The 20782-nt window shown below is 34.2% G+C and overlaps 1 protein-coding gene across 11 annotated transcripts in view; it reads left to right on the forward strand.

The window, feature by feature from the left end:
• CCDC79 (coiled-coil domain containing 79) overlaps nt 1-20389 on the forward strand; it is a 22306-nt gene extending 1917 nt beyond the window's left edge. The window contains exons 3-23 of one of the 11 annotated variants that reach the window (XM_010585141.1): nt 461-570; nt 2350-2408; nt 3320-3430; nt 3621-3749; nt 4221-4352; nt 4812-4872; nt 4966-5081; nt 5220-5342; nt 5877-6029; nt 7148-7279; nt 8711-8836; nt 9797-9954; nt 10734-11095; nt 12707-12768; nt 13697-13789; nt 15146-15316; nt 15772-15849; nt 17322-17435; nt 17834-17946; nt 18491-18703; nt 19289-20389. In XM_010585141.1, coding sequence (XP_010583443.1) covers nt 461-570; nt 2350-2408; nt 3320-3430; nt 3621-3749; nt 4221-4352; nt 4812-4872; nt 4966-5081; nt 5220-5342; nt 5877-6029; nt 7148-7279; nt 8711-8836; nt 9797-9954; nt 10734-11095; nt 12707-12768; nt 13697-13789; nt 15146-15316; nt 15772-15849; nt 17322-17435; nt 17834-17946; nt 18491-18703; nt 19289-19318 — 2646 coding nt within the window. In that variant the 3' untranslated portion in view covers nt 19319-20389. Of the gene's footprint in view, nt 1-35; nt 101-321; nt 571-2349; nt 2409-3319; nt 3431-3620; nt 3750-4220; nt 4353-4811; nt 4873-4965; nt 5082-5219; nt 5343-5876; nt 6030-7147; nt 7280-8710; nt 8837-9796; nt 9955-10733; nt 11096-12706; nt 12769-13696; nt 13790-15145; nt 15317-15771; nt 15850-17321; nt 17436-17833; nt 17947-18490; nt 18704-19288 lie in introns of those variants that run through there. The other 10 variants (XM_010585142.1, XM_010585145.1, XM_010585147.1 and 7 more) reach the window with 10 other exon arrangements.
• Nucleotides 20390-20782: the final 393 nt, after the last annotated feature.

The raw sequence follows: 20782 nt of genomic DNA on the forward strand, positions 1-20782 counted from the left end.
GGGAGGGCCCGGTACCGCGGTGGCGGCCCGGCGCGGCGGGGGGGGAGGCCCGGGCCACCTTCGTGGCTGACCAGAACCGCTCCCGCTGCCGGATCAACAGGTAGCTAAACAGAGCCCTATTTCCGATCCTGCTGGTACTCCCCACCCCTCCCAAAAGCTCTGGCAGAAGAATGCTTTTGCCGTTTTATCTTTAGACTCTTGGTCCCCCTCTTTTTTTTTTTGTTTTTTTACAAATCTCTCTGTTCTTTTTATATTTGGGATGATCTGGAGTACTTGTTAAGACTTCTGCTTCAAAGTCGAACTCTGGTGACGAGCTATAAATCATTTTGAGAGGGAGAAGGTTTGGGATGAATGCTAAAATAGCACTGGAGGACTTCAAAGGTCTGTTAACGCTGGACGGTGTTTCTCAAAAGTTAGCGGATGCTTCCTCAGCTGCTGGTGTGAATTTTGATTTCAACAGGACACCAACAATCCGGACTTCTTCCAATGTTCAGGATTTGACCACTGGGTTTTAAAAAGGAAAAAGACCCCCCAGACTGGCAGTTTCTGTCCTGGTGTGGCTGCGCGGGGGTGAGTGAAGCAGTCCAGGCCTTGACTGACTGGGGATGTCCCCATCAGCCTCCATGTGAACTCCCTAACCTCCTGTGTTCGTCTTTCTGCATGTTCAAGCAGTGTGCTCTAATGCTGCTGAACAAACAGATTAATATATCTGTACTTTTTTTTTTAAAGAGTGTTTTTTTGAGGTTTGAAGGGATGTTACTGGAGGGGAAGAGGTAATCTGTTTTCTTTTATATGCAACATCTGCCAGAAGTCTGTTGCAGCAAATCCTGTTACTCATCTTTCCATCTTTGCCCTGTGATGCCACAACAGAGTTAAGCTATTTGCATTTTAATGTAGGCTGGCTTGTAAGTATTATTTTGTGTACCTTCTGTATGTCGCAAAAGAAAAAGATCTAGTTAAGGTCAAGCCATTTTTTTCTATAGTGTTTAAAAAAACTTGTGCTTCTTTTATTGAAGGCTCTTTAGTTGTGTAAATGTGTATTTAATTAAACTTTACTGAAATGAAATTAGCTCCAAACTCAGATCATTTTTACAGCTTTTCTTTTGTTAAGGAGTATGTAGGTAGTTTTTGTTTTCTCTTAGGCTAACAGAGTGGTATCAGTAGAGGCAAAAGGAGATGAGGAAGTCTTGTAAGCTTTCCGCTACTATGGCAGGGTTAGATCTGCAAGAAAATGAAATGCCTATATGTTATCAGTTCTGAAAGGGTAAAGGAAGATGAACTTTTAAACTTTTCCTCTCAAAACATATGCTCCACCAATGCTACTGTAAGGTTGTGTGTGGAGCATATGAACTAATGGAAGCAGCAAAGGAATGGCAGCAATCAGTAACCCTAAATGGAAAGCAGGGCTGACTGTCTTCATTAAGATGACACTGATGTTTCTTAGAGCCTTTGCTCTACTTTCAGAAGGATAACTAATTTATTATTAACATGGATTTACCACTGATATAAAGTTTCTACCTGGAGCTAAATAATTTTTGAGAGATTGAAATAGGTTACTGTGATGCTTGCATCAACTTTTCTTTGTGTTTGGGACTTGGGGTGTGGTTAAGTGACAATCTTTCTGCTTCCAAACCTGAATTTCATTCTGACTGCTGCTCAGCTAACTCTCAGATGCTGGCACATTAGGTTTATGTAGAATCAATGCTGTGGGTTTTTCTGGTTTATATGGTTCACGTAATGTGATAATTTCTTTGGTGAACTAAAATAAATTCTTAGTTTAAGAAATAACATCTCTGTTCATGCTCATTGTCTTTGGTTTTAATCAATACCGATAAAACAACATAGTAATGGTTTAGTGGCTCACTGAGTAGCAGTAGGAGGTTGAACGTTTTATAGTGGATGTCAGGCACACTTGATCCCCACATAACATTACTTGATGGTCTTACTGCTAGTTGTTGGCTGATGACAGAGTTGGCAACCTATTGTAAGGAAAATTGGATCAGATTTATTGTAATAAACGACACAGAGCTAGGTATAGTTTTAATGACAAAGATGGTTTTGGTGCCACACAGCGGTAGCATGGAATCATCTGATTTCTGCAAGATGTTAAGCTTTCAAAACATAACACCACAGTAGTTACAAATGCAGTGTAACTATAAATACTGTATTTCCAAAGAAAATCTTTGCCATGCAAGAGCATATTAAACTCTGTGTGTGTGTCAGATGATAGTGTAAAACCAGAAAATTGAAATATATTTTAAGAAAAATTATTTAATTTATACTGCATATGGTCTTACAAACACTGCTAATGTAAACAGAAAAGAAAACACTTTTTCCTTGCTATTGTAGAACAAGAAAAGGGATACAACCAAAAATGGAAAATCAAAAGGTGCAGAAAAAACAGTGTGGTAAGATACCTAATGTAATTTTCATTTATTATCTGCATCAATTTTACAAAGTTTTATTAGACTGTCATAGGTCTGTCATGGGGTGGTGAGTTGTTGGGGAAATGTTCACTTTCCTTGTTGCCAAATTTGTGGATTCTGTATTGGATAGCTAAAGGACAAATCTAATTACAAACCTTCAAATAGTAAATACCACCACCACAAAGTCACCTTTTTTGCTAATATTTACCCATATTTTTATTGTATTTTAACTTCTTTAAGAAACCCCAAACCTTACAAATTTTTAATATATATACAGTATCTGCTGTTACTGTTGCAAATAATTATAAAATTTTTATTATACCCCAAAGAGTAAGAAACAGATTTTCAAAGTGGTTTACTTACCTAGGGTTGTATGTAGGTGCCCAGAAAATGCTTTGTGTTAACTTGCTAACCTAACAACCTGATTCAAGATTTTAGCTGCTATGGTAAGTGATTAAGTGTTCTCTAACTAAATATCATATAGGAAGCCTTGCTTTGTTGGATTCTTTCCCTATTCACTCTGTAGATTTTCAGTTGTATTTTCATGGTTCTGTATTATTCACTTAAATACACTTAATGCACCTTGCAACTGTGAATTTAATGTTTAGTAATTTGCATCACACTAACAGTTACTAGTAATGAAAGAAATATTAAAAGGGGGCTATTACTTTAGCAAAGGAAATCATGGTCAAATAAACTATGGAGAGGAATATTTTTAGGTTAAGTATGTTTGTTATTTAGAAGTGGATAGAAGTGGCATAGCTCCATTTTTGCTCACTTTTTTTTTTCCTTTAAATACATAGATATACTACATTTTTGGGCAGGTTTATTGTAATACTAAATAGATTAATATAAAGAAAACTTACATGAAGTTTTTTTGTGTTTGTTCTTAGATATGAAAACAGATCTGAACTTACTCCTTGAATGCCTTAAATACCAGATGGACTGCCCTGTATCTCAGAAAGAGGCTTTGATCACTATTTATTCAATTTGTCAACAAAACAGTAAGAAGCATTTTTCCCTAGAAACAACACAATTTTCTGTTTGCAATATATGTTAAGAAGCTGGTTGTCACTGTAAAAAAATTATCTAAAGGATGTAAGGCTTGAGAAGTTATAAAATCTTGGAAGGTTTTCATTTTACAGAGAAACAAAAGCAAAAGTTTAACTTTTGTTCTTTTTTTTTCTGTTATAGGTGAAGCAAGTGAATATTTTCGAGAAATTGGTGGTTTGATGTTTATAAATGATCTTGCAAAGTCAAGTGTTCATTGCATAGTAAAGGAAGCAGCTTTATTTACATTAGGAATTATAATAGAGAGTAATGGTAATAATAAGTAATATTGTTTGTTCTTTCTGAGTGAGTTATGATCCCATGTTACTACTTTTGCTTTATCTCCATTATTTTTTTCTCTCAAAAAAATCAGATTACGAGATTATCAGCTCAAGTGAGGGGCAGTAAAGGTGCTACTGTTTGCTTTACTGTCCATCCCCAGATTTGGAGAAGCACCTTGCTGATTTGTGTAAATAGCATGTGTTTATGATACCAGACAGCTGTACTACTACTCTTCCTCAGCAGCAAGTGTTAAATGACTCATAGATTATTCCAAAGTTTGCCTAGGTACTGGTTGGTTTACAACTGGCTACAGGGGGAAGCCCTCCGTCACTATAGTCATGTTTTGTCTCCACTCACCACATATTGGATGCAACTGAGAGTCTAGTTACTGTATTACAAAAATAATTTAGGATTATGAATGTCTTGCTTTAGGACTTAATGGTTTTTATTTTCTGGTTTCAGTTTATTGTCAACAAACTTTGTGTACCTCTGCATTGTTTGAAGACCTCATTTTATTGTTAATGAATAAGGATTCTGGTGTGAACTTGAAAAGAATGTCTGTTTATGTCATCTTAGTACTGGTTTCAAATAACAGTGAGTTGTTTTTTTTCCCTCTGTTTTATAACATCAATTTTTCTCTTTGCCAATCTGTAGTACAGAAATTTGGAATGCTCAACAAATAATGTTTTGGTAAAGTTAATTTATAAAGATGAATGGTTGCATGTAACTGAACCCAAAGTGTGTAAGTAGATCATAGCTTACTGGGATTTCCTTAAATGGCAGAAAGTGTTTTAGTTCTGAAAAGGAAATAATAGTTTTAAAAAAAAAATAATACAAACCAGTAGTTTCTGACCACGTATAGGAAAAAAACCCAGAAAGATATGGAACATTTTTGCCAGTGTTGGTGTGATTTTGTTTTTTTGGGGGATAAGCATTTAAGCATATAATGCTTAGGAAATAGAAACAGAATACATGTATGTAAATTAAATTTGACATTAAGATTTTCTCTTAAGTTGCATGTGTCTTCGGAGTCTTGTATGTGTTCTTTTTTAGAAAGTGGGCAAACCTATGTCAGAGATACAGGCTGCATTGGTCTTCTGTTACGGTTATTCAGGTAAACAGTTGCAATTCAAACAGAAGAATGATAGACTATTTAGGACTTATGTTTGCTTGACTATTTGGGACTTGTTTGCATTGTTCTTAACAGAACAACACTTTCCACATCTGAGATGAATCTGTCAGATGAAAATACTAATAAGTGCTATCAGCTGTGGTCTTCAGTCTGCAGTGCTCTCTGTGCTTGTGTTAACAATCCTCAGAATGGTAAGTGTTGCTGTTAAAATTATGAAAAAAGTTTAAAGTATTTCTCCAAAGTGACAACAGTTTGTTTTCATTTTTACTGTTCACCTGAAATTTCATATTACATTTTGATTTTTTTTTTTTTTTTTTTTACTTTTCCAGAAGATAATCAAAACATTTGCTGTTCAGTTTTTCCATATGCCAGAGAGTGGCTCGAAAGTTGCACAGAGCCTGAGATAGTTCGTCCTATTTGTTCATTTGTTGGTCTCACAGTTGCAAATAACTGTAAGTTCACCTCAAGCTTTAAATAGTTTTTCTTTGGTAAAAGTAAGTTTAATTTGATAGTTAAATGTTTTATTTCTTTTTGTCAATCTCTACAAATTGATTTGCTGTTATTCCAACTTTTACTCTGAAAACTATATTCCACCATCTTTACGTACACTGCGTTGTGGCGAAATGCACAAACAGCCACAACTGGCTACATTTAGTAAGGTCAGTAAAAACTATAAGGAAGCTATTTTGATTAAAAGTATTTTACAAATATTATCATTATTACGTCTCTGAAAGCAATGACTTAGAACTTGGGCATAATGTTTGCCATTTGTATGCATGTATTAAGGCCATGTGTGTCCTGTAACTATTGTATAAGACAATTACTGCATTTCTTGAGATTAATATATATCCAGCTTCAGTTCTGTTGTATGGGTAGAAATGTAATGAATAATACATGCACAGAATAAATGTGATGATTGATAAAAAGCTAAAACAATTTGCAACTTGTATTATTTAAGACACTTTTTTCTTTTTTTTTCCTCTAAGCATATGTGCAGAAATATTTTGTTTCTGTTGGAGGATTGGATACATTAGCTAAAGTTCTCATCAATCTTATGCATGATTCCTGTATGAGTCACTCAAGCACAAAACTTGCAGTAGTGGTAACAAAGACTCTGGATGCCTGCATTGCTAATGACTGTAAGTGAAAAGACCACTACCATTTTTTATATATGGTAATTTTAAAATGCAATTTTAAAAGTCTGGTTTTGGTGGAAAAGTGATACGAATGGACGCTAAAAGGCAATTGAGTTATATACATCCCAGTTTATATTGCACATTTTTTAAAAATTCAGATATGTATATGGGGAATGATTCAGTTCGTCTGAGGTGGGTTACTTTCCCATTGTTGCTAAAATAAACACAGTAAAATTTAAACTATACTGAAAATTAAAAATAAGATGCTGGAGCTAGTTTTGTGTAAGTAAAGCTGAGAACTGGGCGTAGCAGTCAGCTTTGATCCTGGAGTTAGAGCTGTGTTTCTGTAGGCCTATGCTTAAGCTAATAAACTTTGTAAGCTTTAGGAGGCTTTAGTAACTCAGGTGTGGAGCTGAACAAACTTCTATGTCTGCATAACACATTGTTACTCTGATTTACTGTGTGGCTAGTGCTACCCTAATGAGGTCTGTGTCTATTCCATCAGAAGATTTTGAGAAACCATGAGCCTGATTAATCTGTGCTGTTGGCCACGATTATATTTTTTCTGCCATAAGTGCTTGCTAATGGAAGTTCAAAAAAGTTTTAAAGCATATACCTGCACTAGTTTTGAGTCTAGTTTCAAAGAAGTTGGTACGTGACAGGATGAGGTTTCAGCATGTATGTACTAGCAGTGGTGTTCCCAGTTTCAGGAAGAGGTTGCCCTCTACCAGAAACATTCCTAGCTCTGTTTGTGGCAGGTAGACTGTGTGTCAAACCTTATTCTCCTCTTTCTTGCTCCGTTCTGGAACTGATAAAGGATGTGGAGAAACTCAGTAGAGGTTTACAAAACTTGCACATTGCAGAGCCCCTGTCTACCACATCTCTGTATAGCGCAAGCTGGGAGAAAGGGCAGTGTTGGATATGGGGAGTAGCATGGGCAGAATTACAGCACCAGGAGGGGTGTTGTAATTTGAAGAGTTAAAATGAAAGAGAAGAGAGGGACTGTGCAGGCCCAAGGCTTTTTAGAGGTCTGTAGAGTTCTCTTGAACAACAGCATTTTATACTTGGATGATGCCTTACTATGTAGTTTATTTTTCTTCAAATTATTTTCAACATAATAGCTGCCATGAGTGTTGTCTTGACAAAGTATCACACTGTGTCAGAGCTACTGAAGTTGCTGTCCAATGACACTCTGGATACTGGAGAAAAAATTAGTATTATTCTAACAATTGGGCACTGTACTGAAGTTTGTGGTAAGATTTTTTCTTTTTTCTTTCTGTCAGTTTCTACTAAATTCTCATACACTAACTACTTCAATGGTGTTGTTTCATCAACACTGGAACATGAGAAAAAGGTCTATTAAATAATGTAATATTAACATTCGGAAAAAATGCTTGTTATAATGTTCCATCTTTAAATTTTAAAATCTGTTAACAGATAGTATCTTTAAAAGCTTAGAAAAAAGTAGACTATTATGCAGGAATTCAGAGCTGGGCTTAGGTATCACAGGGTAAAATTCATCCAGACCTGAAAACTACTACAATACATACATACCAAATAAGTCTTTTTGAGCTCTATTTTGATGGCTCTTAATATATACAGTGTTTGTCTACTGTTTACATAGCTATTATTTTTTTAAAAAGCTATATAACAGTATTGTTTTTGAAGTAACGTAAGCAGTAGGTAACCCTGAAATGTTTTTGCCAGGCTCCTCAGGGCTTTCCCAAGCATAGCTGGTGGAAATGTAACACTGAAGTTGGTATTTTATGGTAGTACAAGCAAACAGAATGTGAGGTTGTGACATACTGATCATTGTTTATTTATATTACTGGTTTTTCTCATGTATGTTCAGAAATTAAAGAAAAAGCGATTATGTTCAAATATCCTGATTGATTATCATCCTCTAAATGTCAACAACAAGTTCAATAATTAGTTCAGCAGGTCATAAATCTGATAATTTAAAAGACACTTTTTCATGAAGAATTAATTGAAACAAAGCTTAATGGAAAATGTCTTTCAAACAAATATGATTAAACCAACAGAATAAAAGTTTTTCTTAAAATGTCAACACTGACAAAACAATCATATTTCATCTTTTGTCGCTTCCTTTGTTTTATCAAGTTCAGACAACAAAGAACTATTTTTAGAAAGTTGTCAGTTTTATGAATGCTTACTGCAAATGAGATCACAATAAAAAAATCTAGCTAATTACATAGTTAACAAGGAGGAACAGATTAGCTAGACCAGGATTAAACTACTAATTTTATTAGAGTTTTGCTAATTATGAACTTTAAGCTTTTGATATCTCTGCATCTCAAGGCTTACATAAATGTAGTGTATATAGTTTAGGAGTATATACCAGAGGAAAAGAAATATGGAAGCCATAATTAAAATATTTTAGGTGACAATTAAATGAGTTTGGATCTCCATCATAGAATTTGTCTCAGTCGTCCTTCAGTTTTCTTACAAGAACTTTGAGCTATGGTGAAATCATCCTGTGTGATCTAGAGCACTTCTGCTGCGACCCAGGTAGTAGGTCATTACAGCATGCTTGGATCCATAATGAAAATCTCTTTTTCAGAATTACCCTGAAAGTTACTAGTATTAGTTTCTAAAATTACTGTAAGATTAAGTGTGTATGAGGCTGAAACCAATCTATTTTCCTGTACAATGTCCTATTTTAGAAGAAAACCAGCGTGAACTGCTCCAGAACAATGGTCTTCCACTTATGATTCAGGTATTAACTGAGTCTCAGGATGAGGAACTAAACAAAGCTGCTACTTTCGTGCTACAAAACTGCAAACAAATGAGTAAGCTTACTGTTACTGCTTTAAAAATTACAGATAATTTCCATCTTTAAGTTCTGTTGACTTTCTACATGATTTTAACTGTAGCAGTTTTGTAATTAAGTGTACTCCGAGATGTTTGTTTCTGCAGAAAAACTGTGTATTTGCCACCATGGACTGATTATGACGTTTAGGCAGAAAAAAGAAAAGTAAAAATTCCATTGATGTTGCAATAATGCATTTGTGAAACCCGCATATGTAAGGCCAGTTCTCAAAAGCTTTCCCTATCTATATATTATGTGCAAAATATGAACATTGTCATTTAACACGCAATTGGTACTCTATTTCCTGCGTATGTACCGTTGTATCTAGAGACAAAACCAGTAGATAATGAAGCCTGAAATCACTATGACTACAATTATTTTGCAATATTAAAAAATCTTGATCTTTATTTTTAAAGTAGAGTGTATTTTGAAGTATCCTGTTTAAGTTTTTTTTTAATTAAGTGTATAATACTACCAATGAAACAAAGATACCTTGTCCTTTAAAGCATGGAAGGTATTATACAACTGATAATTAGTAAAAAGCACGTTTCTACATTTTTATACTGAAAACATAACTGAGAGTTTTAAGATTGAGGAGGTGCACTGATTTTCAGTGTCCATTAATATGGAGATCCATACTGGTAAAGGACCTATAGAGTTATGATTAAGTCAACGATAAAGTAATTTTTTAGAGCACAGCATCGTGTAACCAGCTAATAGTAACTATGATTGCAAGCTCACCTCTTCTAGCTGCCGTTTATATTTGAAGTGTATTAACATTTATGTGTAAATTTAAGTTATATAAAAATTATTATTCAGAGGTTATATTTTGCATTAAATTATTGGGGCTGTCCCTCAGCATACTAAAATATAATAAATACTTATTAAGCTGTTAATTGATAAAATTTGCAATAATAATATTGGTTTTTATTTCATAAAGCTGAACAATTGTCCCTGAAAATAAATGATAATTCATTAAATGTGAACAATGCAGAAGAGTTGGACGTGCAGGTCAGAAAAAGAAGTCTACAAGACTACTGGAAGAAAGCAAAAGAAATTTTTCACAGAATAAACTTGATTGAAAAAGAACACAGTGAGGTTGGCCTCTTTACCAAAGTAGGATAAAACTAAGCAAATCTTTGAAGAGTTTAGGGAGAAATAGAAAGTAAGCTCTTAAGATAATTTCAGTGTGAGCTGGAAAAGTAGAGAAAACATTGGATGTGTGTGAAACTACAACCTGCAGCTTTTACCATTACTGTATATCGTACAAAGTTAGAAGTATGCAGGGCAATCAGAGAATGCAGGTGTCTGTATTTTTATGAAACATTTTAGTTTATTATAAGACCAGGTTTTCTACAAAATTGAGATAATTTAGGTTGGAGAAACAAGAGTTGGTTTTATTTTTAATTGCTGGTCACTTAAACCTATAATTTTAATATTTGCATGCATGAAATGCCCATGATTATACAGCTATGATGGGATAGATGATAATGGAAAATGTGAACATAAGCGGAAAAAGTTGTTTGATATTTTCCTTGTTCTGTGTAACTACTTGGTATCTCTGGGTGTGGAACAGCAAGTTTTTGAGTTATTTAGCTGGATCTTAAGTTAATTAAATCTTTTAATTTCTATAAGTGCCTTGTATTAGTAGCAAATCCATTGCTTCAGCCTGGAATTATCACTTAACTATGCCTTCAACACCTTCAGCAGCACTGCTGTCTTGTTGGCTCTCAGCTCAGTCAGGGTTTTTTGAAGCTTCTCTGGAATTTGTTTTGCCTTCAGAGTTAGACTGGTCTATCCTAGTTAATCTTGTTACTAGATTTATTTAATATTTTTATAGAGCTTGTATAGTCACTAACTAATATTTTTCAATACAGGAAGCAGTACAAGGAAGAGTATTTGTAGACAGATCTTCAGAAGCCAATATTGAAGCATCAAAGTACCATGAAGTGAATCCTGCTGATCCAAAAACTTATGTAGAAAGAACACATAAAGAAATACATTGTCGACAGTTGACCTCTGAGTTAGATGATCAGGTTCTTGCTCCATCTGTAGATTCTTCTCCACTGAAAAATGAAATAATGAACACTATGGATCCAGTAAATGCTTCTGCTAGACAAAGTGAACAGAGTAATATTCCATGTTCAGTTAATGAACTGCAAACAGACAGTGTACTTCAAAGTCACAATATAAATGAAAAAACTGCTTGTGTAAAAAATCAGTTTATTCTTCAAGTAAGGTAAGTATCTTACACCTAAGCAGAAATACTAAGTTGCTTTTCTTTAGTAATTTCCAAATTCAGTGTCAGCCTTTTAAATTCTCTGTTACTATGTCTTTTTCTAGTGAAAAGACATAGCCTTTTGGTGGCTCACTAGAGAATATTCTGTGGAAGTGTTTTTTAACATCACAGATCAAAGATTATAGACACTGTAGTTAGTAATAAAAGCTTCTGATCTTTTTCTCTGAATGGTAGGCTTCTGATGGATTGTATAGAGAGCCTGTTACAGGCCATATTCTAATGCCTTCAACATAGTGCTGAAAAAGCATCCATAGTGTTTGCCTCAAAATTCTCACTGATTCAGTAGATCAAGATTTGACCCATTGGTTTGGATGAAACAACAAAGAACTCTGTAATATGCACTTACTAGGAAAACAGCAGTTATGGAACTGCTTTGCAAAAAATTGGAGTGCCTACAAACTAGGGAAAAAAGCTCCCCCCCACCCCTCGCCTTTTCTCCCCTCCATATTCAGTTGCTTGCCTGCATGGGAAGAGAAAGATAAACAGCCTTGATTAGTCATTCACTGTTCTCTTGCTTGTTGCTCTCACACGAATTCTTTCTTTCCTCTTTTGCTTCTTATGGTTATCTTTCCTATTGATAAAAAAATAATTATAGGCAACATGTAAGGATAAATATAGATTCCGATCTTGAATTTATATCTGGAATATCCCTCAAGACAGGCAATGAGTAAGAACAAAACTACGTTTCTCCTTTTTTTGAGTTCCACATTTTTATTGTGCTTTTTTATGTGGCTGGCTGGACCCTGCTCCTATGCAGTTTCCTTGCATGCATTATATTGTAACTTTTCAACTACCACAGAAATTATCAAGAGCCCTAGGGTGTTTTCCATGGAACATACAGGTAAATTTTGCTTTGCTACTGATTAGCATAATTTCACACAGCTTCTTTATTTGTTATTCTGACCTCTGAAGCACAAAACTATTAAATTAATTTTTTTGTGGGGAAAAAAGCTCTCTCCTTGCATATGCATTTGTGTGAAAACAGGAGTTACCCAAGCATAATCATGGATGAGGCTCCTTGCTCCTGCAGTATTTGGAGGTAGTCGGTGACATAGAAAAATACATGATCACCATATCATAGGAGCATGTTGGTTGCATAAAAGTTAATCAGTGTAAGAAAAGAAGAAAATCAATTACCTTTTAGAGCAATTGCTACATCTGATGAAGGCTGCAGTATTTTGAAGAACTTGTGAAAGTTCTATGTGCACTAAGTAATCTTGACATGAATCAGAATTGCAGATGATTCTGGAAACCAGCACGCCTTGAAAGCACTGCATCCAAATGCTGGAACAGACTTGCTGAACAGCACTGCAAGGAATGTTAATCACAGATCTCTGGTAAAACAGATTTCTAACACGCAATGGTTATGTGCTGGATACTACAATCCCTGTAACTTGGGATAATTAGAATAAATTTTTCAGAGTTTTATCTTTTATATATTTAATGTGTCTTTCATTCTGCCTTTACAATATGTGTATTAATTTACAGGTAAATGTATGTTGTGAAGTTTGATTTTTTTTTTTAAATTTGTTTACATTTTGATCTTCCCAGTGAACACTTATTTAAACAACCAGCAGAGATTGTTAAAAATATGAAACAGACATGCAGATCAGGTACAAATAGCTAAAGATACTCCTTTTTTAGATAGTATGTATAATATCCTTTAACTGTTTGCATAGTTTTGGAATTTTTTATTGTATACAATTTTACCAGTAGCATATTTATTCTACTCTTCTTCTAATACATATTTTAGCTTTCTTTTTTTAATTGATTTTAACTACTCAAATGAATGTATCACAGATAAATGTTTTAAGTTTAGTCTGAATGCAATCCATACTGAACAATGGAAGTCATTAATAGAAAATGCACAAGGATGCTGGTTTTCTTCTGTATTTGTAAGACTGGGGATAGAACCTACCTGTGAGAGTGACTTTTGCCTGAAGCTATTCCTACATGTTGAACACGTGTTTAAGATAAATGTTTTTCAGATTTGCATTGATGTTCTTAGTCTGATACATTTATTTCAGAATTGGGATCTGTTCAATCAAATATTTACTCATAATTTAGTTTCCTGATAATTTATAAAATTTATAATTATTCATTAGATTAGTATTTGCCAGGATGGTTGCTTTACAGGTGACCAAGCTGATCCCCAGGTTATACCTACTTAAATTGAGAGTAAGTATTATTCCAGTACATCACATCTTTCAGCATCTGATTCCAAATGGAAATTAAGTTTGTAAGGCTTAGTTCAGCAATGTAAGTTTACAGGGTTATTTTGCTGTGTTCACGTTGAAGTAGTATGCTTTGGGAGAGTGATGAAAAAGCACTGAATTAAATGTCATTATTCTGGATTTACAAAACTGTAAATGCGATCCATTTAACTTCAGAAGTTTCATTTGGATTTTCTGCTCTTATGTAAATTAAACTTTAATAGTCTACAAATAGAAAATACAATAGAATATAGGTACATTGTTGCATGATTACCATGGAAAAAGATAGGTTGCATTTTCTTAGTGGGTTTTTTCCTTCCTGATTTAGATCAACATTCATTCTACTCAGAGATAAACAAGGAAGAAGAAAGTACTTCAACTACATCTGCATCCCATAAAATGGCAGATTTAAGATGTTTAGGTAAGTATTATCTTAGGTCTGTCTTTTTCTTGAGTCTATAAAAGAAGCCTTAAAGAGTCAGCAATGCAGTAAGTGAACTGACATTACAAACATTTTAACACATCTATTGGATTACCTATTATGTAATTCTTAACTGCTTCCTTTCACTTTTCTGTGCCTAAAATAAAACGTAAATATTGAAATAAAGCTTACATATTCCAGTTTTGGTCTATGTATCTTAATGTCGGTTTACTAACAAAAAGAATATACAGCAGCTTAAAAGATGACACACTACTTATAAGAATAGTGAAGAGTGGGTGTTTTCCTCCTTTCTCTGATTGGAAGGAGGGAGGAAAAACATATAGCCCTGCTTAGTTTCCTCATGTATTCCACTGCTAAGCCTCCTAACTATTCTGCAGCGCTTCTGTTTCTCTGCCTTACTGCTATTAAATACAGGCAGGCAGTTTTATAGTAATTCATGATTGCAGGCCTTAGTTACCCCATCTTCTACTTCCTGAACATGGTCTATCAGTAGGTTGTAAGAATGCTGCTGGTACTCAGGATTCGTAAGTAGATTTTGTAATCAAGCCTGTGTCTCTTTATGATCAAAACAAAACAACAAAAAAACCCCCCAAAACCACACAAAAATACCCAACTGCCAAAAAAAAAAAAAAAGCCCATAACCCACCTTTAGACATCATTTAGGCATATGAATCCAAGTTGTCAAACTAAATTCAACCTGAGCTTTAGCACTGCTTTATCTTAGGCTAGAATATTGCAGATATGTACCAGTGCCCTTGTTGTAATTCCTCATAGTGCAGAAGTTCTCCTTCAGCTGATGTAACTAACTGTGAGAACATCCAAGAATAACTAAACCATAAATTACTGTAGGAATGTCCTCAAAAACGAACAGGAAGGCTTCCTGTGAGGAAATTCATACCTAAGCTAGACTTAGTTATTCTGGTTAATACAGATAACTGTTACAACACAGAAAAAGTTTCCAAGTATACCAAAGATATCTTTTATGTTCTGTCTCCTGGATAAATGTGCAAAGGGAACTGAGGCCCCTTTCTTCCCAGCCCACTAATATTTTTACTTCTGTAGAGGATCTGTGCTTCATTTAGTACTTCTGGAGTTGAAGTGCAGTATAACTTGGTCCCATAGGTCATGTTGAAAACTTTTTTTTTTTGAGAGCAAGTACAAAACAAGAAGTATTTTCAAGAAGGTATGTAAAGTGTAGCCTCTTTTGAGATGTGTATATAGAAAACTGGAAGTCAAATTGTACATTATAGTGAGCAAAATGAAATGCTGGACTTTGTGATGGCTTCTATAGCATTCGTGCTTGCCGTTTCTACCATATCCTATTTTTTTTTCCAGGTTGTACAGCACGAGGACTATCCTTCAATAGTAAAACCTTTACCAAGATGTTGCAAAGTTGTCCACATCAGTGTGACCGTCATAAAGTCATTCTGGAAGCTGAAGAAAGATATAAAAAGGAACTTCGCCAATTAGCTGTTTATAACAACAGTAGATATGCAACTCATGAGAGTAACTGTGATTTTTTTTTTTTAGTAGTTGTAACTTGTTTTAAATTTTATTTAAAATTCTGAACTTTTTTTGGTCTGATTCTGATTGTCTGTTTTTGTAAACTCACTCATTAATTTGATTTACCAATGATTTCTACTAAGTGAGGTCAGAACTATCCACTTCAGTTTTGAGTATCTTGTGTATTTCTTGGCAGTAGACTGTCCTGTTTGCCAGAGTTAGTCAAGTACTAATAGAAAGGAATATATTAAGTTGAAATAAGTGTGAATGGATGTATGACATCATAACAAGGTAATTTCATTCTAATATTACATACTTAGGGATGTAAGATGCTTATAATTCTTAATGAATTAAATAAAAGCACATCCTATATTTTTCTGGTTTAAAGGAGGCATTTTGAAAATTAAGCAGTTAGTACTTACTGGCATTTGTACTGGTGTCCATCTTATATTTTGCAGAACTAGTGCTGACTCCAGTGAAGAAAGAAAGACTGCATACAGAAATAACTTCTAGGAGCAAAAAGGATAGCTTCCAAAGTAAGGGCTTGGTTTGGAAATTAATGCAAAAAGCCCTTACTGTCTAAGTAATTCTTTTGCAGGTCTTTACCCTGAGATGCTGTGGATAGGGAATTTTTTTTCTGTGGATTCAGTGAAAAATCTATATATTAATAGGCCAGAAAATGCATATTTTATAATAATGAAATTGCATTATGCACATTAGTTTACAACGAAGTTATCTGGCGCTTTGTAGATACTGCTTTGAATCCTGTCAGGGGTACTTCCATGCCATCTGCTATTTTTCAGTTTTGTGTCATTAATTTTTAAAATGGAGAGGTATAGTCAGGATCAGAATACAGTACAGTTGCCTGTTCCTGATTCAGCATCACTCTATTAATAGCCATGTTACCCTATTACACCTGTTTCTGTTCATGCTTGGAGCTCTGCTAAGGACTTGGATCTGTGTGCGCTAAATAGCTAAAAGGATAAACCTTAATGTCTACAACAATGTTAGAGCAAGTAACTGAAAACAACCTATCAGAAAATTAAGTACAGGAGATCTATTTACCTGTCCTGTATTATGAGCTGTTGAATAAGATCTTAATAACAAGGTAGAGATGGAAAAGTGAATATAAGTTCCATCAGTTTTTGCAGTGCAGTTTAGGAACTCTATGTTTACAGAACCATCAGTTGCCCATAAAAACTGGTATTCTTCATAATACCCCACTGTCCGTTTGTAAATAGCAGAGTACATATCTTTTACAGTGTTTTATTCTGCAATGTAGCAAAAAAAGTAATGGTTATACTTTTTTTCCTTACCCTGCAGATATATATTTTTACATAATTCACAAGGAATTTTCTTCCAAATGTGGTGTATGTGGGTACATCCTGCAGAGCTCCAACTACAGTCATACGTTACTACATTCATCAACTAGTAACCAATACTGTTTCTTATGACTGATGACTAGAAATTTTAAAGTAGGCTGAAGCAGCTCTCTAAATTAGTACTTAAATTCTAAAACATTAATATTACTTCAAAAAACATTCTCTTTTGAAAAATCAGCCCACCCATCAGGAATTTATTTTTAGTCTTTTATTTCCAAAAACCTTGTTTATGTCATCATTTTATTTAACTAATATCTGATAAAAGCTAGGAGATTGATTTTTAAATTTTTAAAACTTTTTTTCCCCCTCCAGATTCAGAAATTAATTAATTTAGCCATGATGGCCATGGAGGTCTTTTAAAATAAATTAAAAAAAACCCCAACACTAAACCCAACTTTATTTCTCGAGAACCCATTACACTAATATATTAGCTTTAGCAAGCAAACATTTTCTGAAGTAAACTGAATTTTCCAGTCTTTGTTCCAAGACCAGATAGTAGTATGGCTCAAAAGATGGTTCTCTCTTCAATTTTAATTCCTAAAACATTACCTGTGTTTTGTGGGTTTTTGTTTTTTTTTTTTTTTTTAAGAAAGATGCATAATGTTTTATTGTTTGGTTTTTTTAAGGTATTCTTTTGACTCCAATTAGAAAAAACAAATCTAATACTTCAAATAGAGATGAACATAGTAAAAATACTAGGTTGACTGATGACTATAACTTGATACCGACATATGAAAAGTGTGAGTATTACCAGAAAATCAATTCTGTAATAAGCGTAAGTTAATGATCAGATTTTGCATTTAGGTCAGAGCATTGAGAAAAGCAGCTGTGCTTGCTATTGGAGACAAATGGCTGAGAATGTAGATAGATATGTTTGTGTACTTCCAATCATAGTACTATTGACGTTTGAGTTAATTCCTGTTATTTGCTAGTTGCTTCCAATGCATGAATAATCCTTATGTGTTTATGTCAATGATGAGAAAAAGATCTAATGAAAATGAGATATTACTAATAAAGCAGCATTTACATATTCAAGTTCATTAGAAGAAATATTCCTTTATACCACTATATTCAGTTTTACAGTAGATTTCAGTTATTTTAAAGTAACTAAGAGGTGGCCTTGTTCACAATTTCATAGCTTTCCAAAAAACCCAAGATGCTAACTTGAAGAGCCAAAGAGTCAAAGAAATGTGCAAACAGGAATGTCAGCGCTTAAAAGAAAACTGCATATATTCACTTCACAAAGATAAGGTTAGTTATGCAAAGCCTAATCATACACTCACATATTTATAAATGTCCAAATAAAATCACTATGAATCACATAGTTTTTTTTTTCTAAGTCACCTTTAACAGGAGCCCAGTAGCAAAATGAACCTTATTAAAAAGATATTCCTCTGTTGATTGTATTGTAGTCATACTGATTTATCCCTGAAATGAGTTAAGCATTTTTCAACTGACAGTTCTTTCTGAATAATGGATATGGAGTTATGCTTTTTCCTGCACTAATGACAACTTGCATAGTATAGAAATAACAGAAACCTAAAGGCATAAACATACTAAAGGTATAAACTGTGTAGGCATGACAGAAATGAAGGTAAAAGTCATGGAAAAATACTGTATTTCACTAAGTGGGTGACCATGAAGAAACCTTGAAGAGCCATTGTTATCTTGACACAGTGATCATTTCTTTAGAACTACTTAAGATCGTATTGTCGGTAATAATGTGTTACTTCCAAATGCAAATGAGTATGTAAATTTATGTAATTTTTAATGACACCAAAATAAATATTTGCAGAACAATGAAATATGTTTCCTGGATGTGAACAGAAGACCTTTAAACAAGAGAAAAAGAACCCGAAAAGATTTCACAACTGAAGAAATTAACTGTCTTTTGAGTGGAGTAAAAAAAATGGGTAATCACTGGAATTTAATTTTGTGGTCTTATCCATTTCAGAAAGGACGGACAAGTGTTGATCTTTCCAAGAAATACTACAGGTTACACTTGCAAGTAATCATAATTTTATTTTCTACTAATCATATACGTTGTCAGCTTAGTTTTCAGCTTTTGCCCCTGAACTGACTTGCAAAAAAAAAAGGACAGGCTATTAGAATTTGGAACCAGTGGGACTGTGCTTTGTGTCAGTTCAATGCTGTGTGCATGTTAAGCATTAGAATGGTCTCCTACATAATTCAATCAGGGCTCATGCTTGGAGAGAGAGAACTAACCTGGGAAAATACTAGAGAGCCTTTGAACTGTCCAGTGCCACCTGACGGGATACAAAGAGGATAAGAATTTCAGTTAAGGACTCTAAGTTAATCCCTGTGTTTATTAGAAAGTTCATATTTAATCTGTTCATCCTCGTCTCTGATGATGGTTTGTGAAAATCTCTCTGGCAGTTTTAACTGTGTTTAATACGTATATTCCTTACACAGAGGTGCTATCTATGGATGGGGTAGATAACATTTCTGCTGTGATTTGGATATGTGGGGGAGTGTTTAGTGGCAAGTGTTCTTCTGCTGAAACATTTTCTAAAACTGTGCAGTGTTTGGGTCAACATTTGTCTTGATATTTTCTGTTATCTCCATTTTATAGAGGCAAGAAAAAACCAAAGCTCATCAATAACATCATTCAAGAGTGTTTTGGATTTTGTTGCAGAATGTTGAAGAACAGCATTTTTAACAGCGAGGTACTGTCACAACAGTATGAGCCCTTGGAGAATTTAGATTGGCTTGGACTCATGTTTTTCAATGATAACGTTCTCTGACAGAGTTGTTACACTTTGCAAATGTAAATTGCATGTAATTTGATAAGTTCTTTTTTATTTAAATAATGCTAACATAGCTAACAATCTTTATCAGTAAAATTTACGTTTTTTTTTTAACTTAACCTTCTTGAACATTTGATTTATGGAACATTGGATTTGGCTTTTTGTTTGAATCTTTTTATAGTTTGCTTTATACCATTTGTAAGAAAAGGCTATATTGCTAAAATGAGTATTTTACATCAGAAACTGCTAAATGTTTATGTTGTTGTGTCTGAATTTGTTTCCTCTTAATCAGTGAAATGTTTAATGCAGGTAAAATATTTTGTTGTGTGTTCAATGTGCTGTATGTGCAGAAAAATATATCTGTGACAGAAAACACCAAATGTACGGTTAAACGCTGCTGCATAGAGTAGGCAAATCTTACATTGGTGTACAGTAAGTAAATTGAAATAGAAAGCTTGTGGAAATGTCAGAACTTCTGGGTAGAAGATTTGGTGTGTGGTTCAGCTGCAGTATTTCTTGGCTGATACTGATGACAGGGATAACATTCCTGGACCTACATAAAATACTTCAGTGTTGAACTAAGTAGGATGCAGGTACTGATAAAATTGGGCTTCTCTTCACAGTTAGACATTTTTTGGTGTACTATTCAAGTAAGTGAGCAGAACGGTCATTTCTGCTAATTTCACAGTTTTTACAGAAAGCTTGAGTGAAAGCCTTAGTAACTTGATTTTTTCAGTGATAGCCTTAGTATTTAATTTCTATTTTTTAGCTATTCTGATAAATGAATGATTAATTGATAGTTGATTTATTATGGAAAAAGTTTAGTTATCTTACTAGCACTAGGCTTTCACTACGAAGTAGCTTATATGCTTAAAACCAACCAAGATAACCAAAAACTGAAAGACCTGCAGTAAAGATGATGCCAATGATATAATAAATAGGTCTTCTGCTATTTTCAGCTGTTGTGCTTTTTTTTATGTTATTAAAATATTCAAGCATCTATAGAAGAAGTCTTTGAATGGAGCTGTTAAAAGCAGCCTAGGTAAATATTGGCATATGTATTTGCAGAACATGAGCCAAAAGGACTGCCGGGGAGGGGTATGCACAGCAGGGAGATTTTGGTCCGTTACACACTCCAAAGTGTTTTTCTAAGTACTCAAAAGCCGGTCTAGGCGAGCCGCTATTGCATCTATTGACTGAGTGTGTATTAGTAATCCGTATTATTCTGGCCTAGATGTATTTCAAGTAGAGAAAATATGTAAGGTGTAAATCTTCACTTGACACAAAGTCAGCATCTCACAATACTGATAACTGAGTTA

Source organism: Haliaeetus leucocephalus, unplaced genomic scaffold, assembly GCF_000737465.1.
Source record: "Haliaeetus leucocephalus isolate CR32 unplaced genomic scaffold, Haliaeetus_leucocephalus-4.0 Scaffold92, whole genome shotgun sequence".
Lineage (NCBI taxonomy): Eukaryota > Metazoa > Chordata > Aves > Accipitriformes > Accipitridae > Haliaeetus > Haliaeetus leucocephalus.